This window comes from Cinclus cinclus, chromosome 11 (assembly GCF_963662255.1).
Source record: "Cinclus cinclus chromosome 11, bCinCin1.1, whole genome shotgun sequence".
In the NCBI taxonomy this organism is placed as follows: domain Eukaryota; kingdom Metazoa; phylum Chordata; class Aves; order Passeriformes; family Cinclidae; genus Cinclus; species Cinclus cinclus.
The window spans coordinates 14,104,238-14,113,248 of record NC_085056.1 but is presented as its reverse complement, the minus strand read 5'-3'; the positions used below and the strand labels follow the sequence as shown (position 1 = coordinate 14,113,248).

The following is a 9,011-nucleotide window of genomic DNA, read 5'->3' as shown; positions in this document are numbered from 1 at the left end:
TTTTTTTTTGGGGGGGGGGGGGGGGGAGTCAGAGTGGAGAAATATGCTTTCATTGTATATATCTCTTATTTGAGTACCTTATACAAAAAATGTTGAGTGCCTGTCTATCAGAAATAGATATTCCATGCCCTTCTGCTCCAGACAATTTATCTTGGCCTTATTGAGCAGGGCTGTAAGAAATCTAGAATAAGACAGCTGCTGAGGCTGTGAACACCTGCCTGCATTAATAGAACGAGTAGTAAAAAGCTGCCAGCAGATCTCTTCTTCCCTCATGATACCTGAACTTAGTTCTTCCTCGTCTGAAAAAGATCTGAATTTAGATTAGACTGTAGCACTGAGGTGTCATCATTTCAACTAATTTGAGTACCATGAGAGAAATGTTTGACCAATCAAATATTCCTAGATTTTTTCCCTCATTTTTATTGTCCATTTTCATTCCTCACATTTCATTTACATTCCTTTAGATCACACTCTCTAACTTTTCAAAGTGACAGACCAACTTCAAAGAATATTCAAAGAAAGTCTAACTATTAAAGGGTCTCCATAATTTTAACCGTAAACAAACTGTATTGCATACACAAATCTATCCTCAAATTTATATGACAGCTTCCCCAGTGTCACACCATGGGACCAAAAATCACTGTAATGGACATTAATTCTGCAAAGGAACCACTGCAGACATTTGGAGCTGCTCTCAGAGTAGGGTACAGTTATCTAAACCACTGATGAACGACTGTTGTACTAACAACACTCCGCAGGTGAAGTTTAGTGGTTTGTTTGCTTTCTTGGTATTTTTTTATTTCTGAACAAGCTTATGCAGGGAGAAAAAAATTATCAACAATTCAAATCCAAGAAGTAAATGTAAACCCTGAAGTCTCGTGTTTAGTAGTACTGAGTATTCAGGGCATAAAAATAAGGCAAGATGTCAAAAAACTCAGAGAAAGATCACTTTCTGCTGAGATCAAATTGCCTGGGGTGACCAACATTTTAGCAAAAAGCCATCCAAGTTCTGCAGTTTGTCTCAAAGGAAAACAAACAGAAGAATGAATTCTACATGGAGAAAGGCACTGCACATACCCAAAAGCATTACAATACTTTTCATCTGCTTCATAATGCTGCAGCCCTGACATCTTATAGCTTTTGTGTCGATGCAAATGACTTTTCACTTCAGGAGGACAGGAACATTAAGCAGTATAAATTTACATGAGGCTAATGCTTGTATGAACACACAAAAACAATCACAGAGGTCTGTTTGGATAGTTTACACAATGCCATGCTGGCATCTTACTTTCATGTTTGGCTGGAAAATGCTCAGTACTCACGCTCAGGAATATAAGCTGAACAACAGTTCTCAAAGAAACACCTACACACCAGAATTTGCTTAGTCATTTTAAAATTAAAATTATTCTTTTTTTGAACTCTGGTAACAGAACATAGTTCCTTTTTGCTGTAATAGTTTTATGGTTTGTTCATGTTCTAACTGCACTGGAATTTAAGTCGAGATTTTAAGTCTTTAAAAAATTTATAACTTTTCCAAATTATAAAATGAATGTTAAGGAATTAAAGATCATCTTGTCCCATCCTCCTCTGCCATGGGAAGGGATACCTCCCACTACACCAGGTTGCTCCAAGCTCCTTCCAACCTGGCCTTGGACATTTCAAGGCCTGAGGCATCCACAGCCTCCCTGGACAACCTGCTTCATTGTCTCACCACTCTAAGAGTAAGGAATTTCTTCCTGGTATCTAATCTATATTTCTCCTCCCTCTTTCAATTTATACCCATTTCTCCTTGTTCTATAACTACTGTTCCATTACAGTACCTCATTTTGTCAGAAAGCTCCACATTTTGTCAAACATCCCTGTGAACAGCCCCCCCAGTCAGAATAATATATTGTTTGGGATGAGGCCATATCTGCCCAACAGCTGAGCTGGGTTAGCAAATGCAAAGCTTTCATCATTGCCAAAACTCAGAATCCTTAAAAAAACTCCACCCAATAACCAACAAAGAAACCTCCAAACCCCACACCTGCTAACAAACCCTCCTATAAATATCAGGCCAGATCCTCACTTCAATGGTGAGCCACAAAGCATCTCCTTTAGCTCTACTAGCACTTGTTCAGTTGGGATCAGATCTCTGGTGCAACCTCATTGTGGTCTCACAAGGAGAAGCAGAAGAGCAGGACCAGATCTTCTCATTCCTGTGATCAGTGACAGGACTTGAGGAAATGGCTGGGAGCTGAGCCACGGGAGATTTAGACTGGAGGGCAGGAAAAGATGGGCAACCCAAAGTGTGGCTGGGCATTGAACAGGATCCTCAGGGCAGCAGGCACAGCTCCAAGCTTGGCTGAGCTCAAGAAGTGTTTGGACAACACCCTCAGGCACATGGTGGGACTCTTGGGGTGTCCTGTGCAGAGTCAGGAGCTGGACTCCATGATCCTGAAGGGTCCCTTCCCATTCAGCACATTCTATGATCCTGTGCTAAAAATTTTATAATCTGTTAGGTAGTGGAAAATACCATATTTCTGTAGCTCTTTTCCTCCTAAATGATGATTATAAAACCTGGGCTGTTAAAATGGCCTTCCCGTTTTTTTACCCTCTCTACCTGAATACTGTTTATTCCCACGTGTATATTCCAACCAATCCATAGTTTCTACAAATTACCTTTGCTCCACAATATTATTATGGTGTCCTTTAATTACTGCATCACCAGTGACTACAGCTACCAGCAGTACAGTGAACTGAGTTGGGTAAATCATTATCCACTCAAGCTTAGACATCACAAACGTGCTGGGAAAGAAATAAATTATAGATCAATAGTACTGGGACTGGAATGATCCATCCCACTTAATTAGAACTACCATATTTCAGTACAGTTAAAAAGAAAATTAAAAAGTCAACCCCTTAAATAAATCTTAATAAGGCCAGTCCTTAAACTACCATTCTACAAAGACGGGGGGTTTAACGCACAACCATAAAATAATTTAGTAGCAATATCATTAGCAAGAGCTGAATTTCAAAATAATAGTTCTTCACACAGCCATTACAAACCACTAAAGCTTCACAGCCTTGCATGGGACTGGGCTGGGTAGCTGGGAAATTGTTATTAAGATTTCTGGAGAATGGTTCAGCTTAAACGTCTTCCAACATATCTCTGTGTCAAGTTTATCCTGCATTTTGGGAAATTTTCAGAAGCTTGAACTGGTTAAAAGGGTTGACTGGAGCAGGTATGCATCCACCAGTGTATCCAAGCTATATCTTACTGTTAGAAGTCAAGCATAAGACTGCTATTATAAAGTTAAATAAATTTACAGGGAAAAAAATCCCAAAACAAAAACAAACCAGCAAAATAACTCAACAGATATTTATTTGCTCAAGTCATTTGTGGAAAAATGGTTCTCTCCTTTAGCCCAGAGTCATGTAGCTATGTGATGATATATTTGTGATGTATTTACTGTCCCCCTTAACCTTTTAAGCCACGTGCCCAGAACAGCCCCTGGAGTGGATAAGGTTGTTGTCAAGCACGCTTTGTATTCTCAAACTCTAAGTAAAATCCATCCCTCAACCAATTTCTTATGACAAGCTGAAAAGAATAAAAATATTTTTTTCCCAACTTGAAACTGGGAAGGACACCTCGGGAAGGACTGCACCGAGAACGAGGGTAGGCCGGAAGAAAGGAGAAAAGGGGAAAGAGCAAAAAGAGGGGGGGAGGTGGGGGAAAGGGGAAATGGGAAATAAAGGCAGGAAAGAGGCGAGGCAAAGGAACCGCAGCGCCCGAACCCTTCGTGGCGCGCGCTCCCCTCAGGGGACCCCACTCCGCGCCCACGTCACCACCGCGCGCCGGCGAGTGACGTCACCGCCGCGCCAGCCCGCGGCGCCGTGACGTGCGGGGGCGCGCGCCGGCGGGGAAGGTCGCCGCGGGGACGCCGCCATGCTGTCCGTGGCCGCCCGCGCCGGGCCCTTCGCGCCCTTCGTGTCCGCCGCCGCGCACGCCGTGCCCGGCCCGCTCCGCCCTCTCGCTCCGGCCGTCGCGCATCGGGACCGGAAAGTGCCGCTGGATCCGAAGCGGCCTCTGCTCTGCCGGGAATCCCTGAGCGGCCGCGCCGCCCGCGGGGGGCTCGTCGCCAGCAACAGCCTGAACGGTGCGGGCCGGGGGAGCGGCGGTGCGGGCCGGGGGAGCGGCGGCAGCCGGGTCTGTCACGGCCGCGGGCTCAGCGAGGGCCCTGCCAGCTCCCGGCCACCGCCCGGCCCGGCCCGGCCCGGCCCGGCGGGCGGGGGAGCAGACCCCGCCAGGAGAGCAGGCGGGCGGGCTGGGGGAGCTTGGGCTTTTGGGGCTTTTAAATGTTTCATTCTGTCGTCGCCATTGCAGTTCGCACGCGCTTATACCTACAGAGCTCGTTCAAGGGCACTTGAATGCCAGCTTCCCTTTAGTGGCTCTCAGAGAGCGGCGCAGGCTGGAGGGGCCGCAGTGGGTCATCTCTGCCCGAGCAGCCTCAGCCCGGAGCACCGGGCTGTCCAGGCGGTTCTGGCTATCTCCGTTGAGGGAGGGTGCTCAGCTGATTTTTATTTTACCGCTGAGGAAATGCAGCTAAATTCTGTCATTCGGGAAGGTTTTTAACTGCGGGTGCAAGAGCAGAGGGGTGCAGTAAGAACGCACCTTGTGTTTTACCCTGTAGGGGTTTTGCCCCCAGGTAGGGAAAGCGTCAGCCAGGGAGCGACCCCCAGCTGTTCTTTAGAACCCGACCTCTGGCCTAAGGGCTGTGGCTCTCGCTGCCACACGGGGTTGCAGTTCCTGGAAACTGCTGCCCAGCTCTGCCCCTGTCACTGATGGGACATTCTGCTTCAGCTGGTGCAGTGTGCACACGTTTAGTGCTGGGAGAGCAGTGCCCTGCAGAAGAAGCTCTATAGCAATTACAGCTGTGTGCTTCACCTGACCCTCAGCTGTAAAGGGTTCGTTCAGGTGAAAATTGTACAAATCTGTAGCTGACTTAGCTGACATTTGGCCATGCTTTCTGTTTTAATTAACATCAAACATGTTTTTCACCGAGTATAGCGATTTTTTTATAAGTTTCTCATACTATTTGCTTTAAGCCTTGATACTGAAATAACTTAGTATGGGGCACTGTCTCAGAATTTCGATTTTCAGTTTAATTTCTTTGCAGTTAAAACCCTATAGCAATTACTTTCTCAGTGCTGAGTTACTTGTAAATAAATGTAATTATTATCCTCATTTTACTGCATATAAATCCCTGAGAGCTTAAGTACTTGGAGACATCTGTTAACTTTGTGCCAACTGCTAGAAAATATAAAGACTAAATAATACTCTATACAAGGAACAGGTTGCACTTTGGCAAGTAACGTGTTCTGTCCTTGCCATGTTCTTTTCTTTAGCTTATGGATTTTCAGTGGGGGAAGCAGCTTTCTTTTTCTGGAGACATGGGAGGCCTTTTAGTTATCCTTCCTATCCTGTTACTTGAGCACACAGGTTTGATGGGGGAATCCCACTTGAAATTGGATAGTTGTTAGCTTTAGCTCTAAATCTTCTCAAAAGTGAGCCTGGGGACTGAGGGTTTAAAATTATTTACTGTGGCTTTTAGCTAGGTGAACAATTTAATATGAAAGAGGATGCCTGATATTTTTAATTTTAAAAATGTTTAACCACGCACTTAATGTTATTACAGGTGTAGAAGTTACCTCAGACAAAAAATAACACAAAAGTGTTACACTGCAGATGTGCAAACTTCACTACATCAGATTTCTTCTTAGCAGCTCTTCACAAGGAAAGATTTGAATGGAAAGCAGGTCTGTCTTTTCTGAGCTAGTAGTGGTATCTTACAGGAGGTTTTTTTCTTGAAATTTACTGAAAAAGCAGTTCACTTTTTTTTGCCAGAAGCCCAGAAGTTCTCACAGATTTTCTGCACCCTGACCAGGTTTCCCTTTCAAAGAATAGGGAAACCAGTTTCACAGATCACCCGTTAATCTACCAAAAATTCCATCTGAAAACCATTCTCATACAACTTAAAACTGAAACGCTTAATTAATGGAATCCTACCCAGACCTTGGAACAACTTTTACCCATTAATCCAAAAACGCCGCTGGAAGAGTATGATTTGAAATGCATGACAGTGTGTTTTACCTGCGGGTGGTGTCATCTGCTGTCCTTTTCCGTGCAGCCCCAGCCAGCGTGCGCTGTGTCCATAACGATGTCGCGGTCCCCGACTTCTCTGCCTATCGCCGCCAGGATGTGCAGGATGCCAGCGCATCTTCCCAAGGCAGCAGCGACTCCAGGAAAGGGTTCTCCTACCTGATGACCGCAGCGACAGGTGTAGCAACTGCCTATGTTGCCAAGAATGTTGTCACCCAGTTTATTTCCAGCCTGAGTGCCTCTGCTGATGTGCTGGCCTTGTCAAAGATTGAGATCAAGCTGTCTGACATTCCAGAAGGCAAGAACATGGCTTTCAAATGGAGAGGGAAGCCCCTTTTTGTGCGCCACAGAACCCAGGCAGAAATTAGTCAGGAGGCTGAAGTTGACGTGTCTCAACTGAGGGATCCGCAGCACGATTTAGACAGAGTGAAGAAGCCCGAGTGGGTGATCTTGGTGGGTGTGTGCACTCACCTGGGCTGTGTCCCCATCGCCAATGCCGGGGATTTTGGTGGCTACTACTGCCCCTGCCATGGCTCCCACTATGACGCCTCTGGCAGAATCAGGAAAGGCCCCGCTCCCTTAAACCTCGAGGTGCCAGTTTACCAGTTTGTTGGGGATGACACGGTGGTGGTCGGCTGAGAGACAAGGTGCCTGCTCACTTCCATGTTCCTGAGAATGTACACCAGAAGGGTTAACTGAGGCATACTGTAAAACCAGAAATTAGCTATCTAGATTCTCAACCAGAACTATGCTTGAATACTGTTTTCAATTTCAATAAAAACTTGGAGTGAGCACTTCTTTCTGTCTTACAATAAAGTTTATTTCTTTGTGTACAGATTTCTAGCGTGTCCAGCCAAGGAGATGCTACAGAGCCCTCCTGAAGGGCTGCTGATTCCAGGTAGACATTGAGCTACAAAGTCACAAAGAGAGCTTTTAGCCAGCATTGGTCCTGCCAATACAGCACAGAGCTGGTGCTTCATTGTGTGCAGAACAGGAGGAGAAGCAAGGTTTGCTGTTTCTAGAACAAAGCAAAAAGACTCCAGTTATCCTGTACTTAGTGTTTCCTTCCCATTCTTTACCCGTGGTCTGAAAGTACTTCTGCATTGCACTGATATGCTCCCTCACATGCAGAATAGAAACTAAAATCCTCAGAAACTACAGAAAAGTCCGTGAGATTTTTCAAGATGCAAATAATAAAAGCTTATTCACAATAAACTAGTTTAAAAAAAAAAAAACAAAAAAAAAAACAGACTGAGAGAATTAAATTGTATTAACCAGAGTCTGCAATCTGGTCTAACTTAATACTGCTCTGTGGATGTACTGAGGGAGAGTTCTGTCTGACACCAGTTTTACAATAGAGGTGTCATCCATTTCAGGGATTCTGTCACAATCTATGCAAGTAGCAGTCAGTAAAAATTGAAAACCATTGTGTCCAGCCTGTTTGATGAACAGCTCACATCCTATGTGCATGCAGATACTAACACTAAGGTGTATTTTCCTTTGTGCCTCATGAAGAAAAGGTGAGATTGCTTTCTCTCTCTCTTTAAATGGATCCAGACAGCAAAGCTCCTGTAGCTAGAGCAAAGGGACAAGTAAAGAAAGGGTGTTTCCATGTTACAACAAACTCGGGAACTTGTAAGGTGTGTGTGGTTCAGCCAAGGCCCCTGGTTTAGGCAAGTGAAGTTAAAAGGCCAGTGCTGCATAAAGACACAGATTCTGGCTTGGATCCCATAAAGCCCACCCAGAGAAGCCCTTCATGACTGCCAAGGAGCCAGGGGTGGGTGGGTGGTTACACTGGACACTTGGACCTGTAGTGCAACATTCCATTAACTCCCAGTTCTGCCTCTGACTTGGCATCCCCAGAGATGGCCGGAGTGTGCCAGGTTCTAAAGGGGACCACAGCATGAGAAACATGTCCTGAATGCAGATACTTTAGTTCCAAGCAATAATTCAGAAATATCAACCAGCTGCTCTGTTTAATGTTACCCAGCCTTAAGTGTGTTTTATACAGAGATACTGTATTTTCCACCTATCTAGCACCTTAGCAAAACAGCAGTAACTGAGAAGTCGGACAAAACTGATAAACTTCAGGTGAATGTCATCAACTGAAATGTGGGTTTGGAGCCACTTTCATCTCCAGCCTCAGCCTCTGCTAATACAGGACCTTGAGGTGCTCCTCAATCCAGGATTGGTAGCAGTGGCACAGCCAGGAGCAGTTTGCTCATTCCCACAACCACTGGATCAAATATTGCCATCATTTGTTGATGGTGTTTGCAATGAGAGGAGGAAAAGGGGACCCCAAGCACATAAGCAAGGCTCACTGTGTTTAGAAAATTTGTGTAGGAATTGTAAAACAACAGAAGCTGTGACATATAATATAGTCCCTTAGGTAAACATCTATATTAATGTTAAATTTTCAGAGTAAATGATGCTTCAATTTATTAAAGCCTTCATTTCTATTTTCTGCCTATTAAAATACATAATGCTGTAATCCTATTTGTAAGCAGAGGGAATACCAGAAGGTGATAAGTAATAACCTCCATGGATTTATCAGGAACAAATCAAGTCAATGCAATCACATTTGTTGCTATAATAGGATAGCAGGCCTTGGAAACGGGGATATTAGCAGCAGCTACCAGAGTTTCAGGTAAGATTTTCACACCATCTCACAAAATGGTCTCGTGTCTATTAAGGAACTTGGTATAAACTGGAGTATTGTAGGGAGCAGCTGTTCCCAAAGCAGTGCTGATGGATGCACTGCCTGCAATTCCCCAGCTGGAGCAACAAGTCCTGCAGTGAGGAGCTCAGTGAGAACCTGTGAGTCCAGCACTGGCCACTGGGTTTGTTACTCAGCCATCAGAGAATGAGC

The 9,011-nt window shown here is 44.9% G+C and overlaps 1 protein-coding gene across 2 annotated transcripts; it reads left to right on the top strand.

The window, feature by feature from the left end:
* The first annotated feature begins 3,918 nt into the window (after positions 1-3,918).
* LOC134048239 (cytochrome b-c1 complex subunit Rieske, mitochondrial) lies at positions 3,919-7,572 on the top strand. Of its 2 annotated transcripts, none has more exons than XM_062499895.1 (2): positions 3,919-4,139; positions 6,171-7,572. In XM_062499895.1, the coding sequence occupies exons 1-2, from the start codon at positions 3,929-3,931 to the stop codon at positions 6,779-6,781; spliced, it is 822 nt and encodes a 273-aa protein (XP_062355879.1). In that variant the 5' UTR covers positions 3,919-3,928; the 3' UTR covers positions 6,782-7,572. The 2 variants fall into 2 exon arrangements, with proteins under 2 accessions (XP_062355879.1, XP_062355880.1); XM_062499896.1 differs by having other exon boundaries at positions 4,002-4,139; positions 5,679-7,572.
* Positions 7,573-9,011: the final 1,439 nt, after the last annotated feature.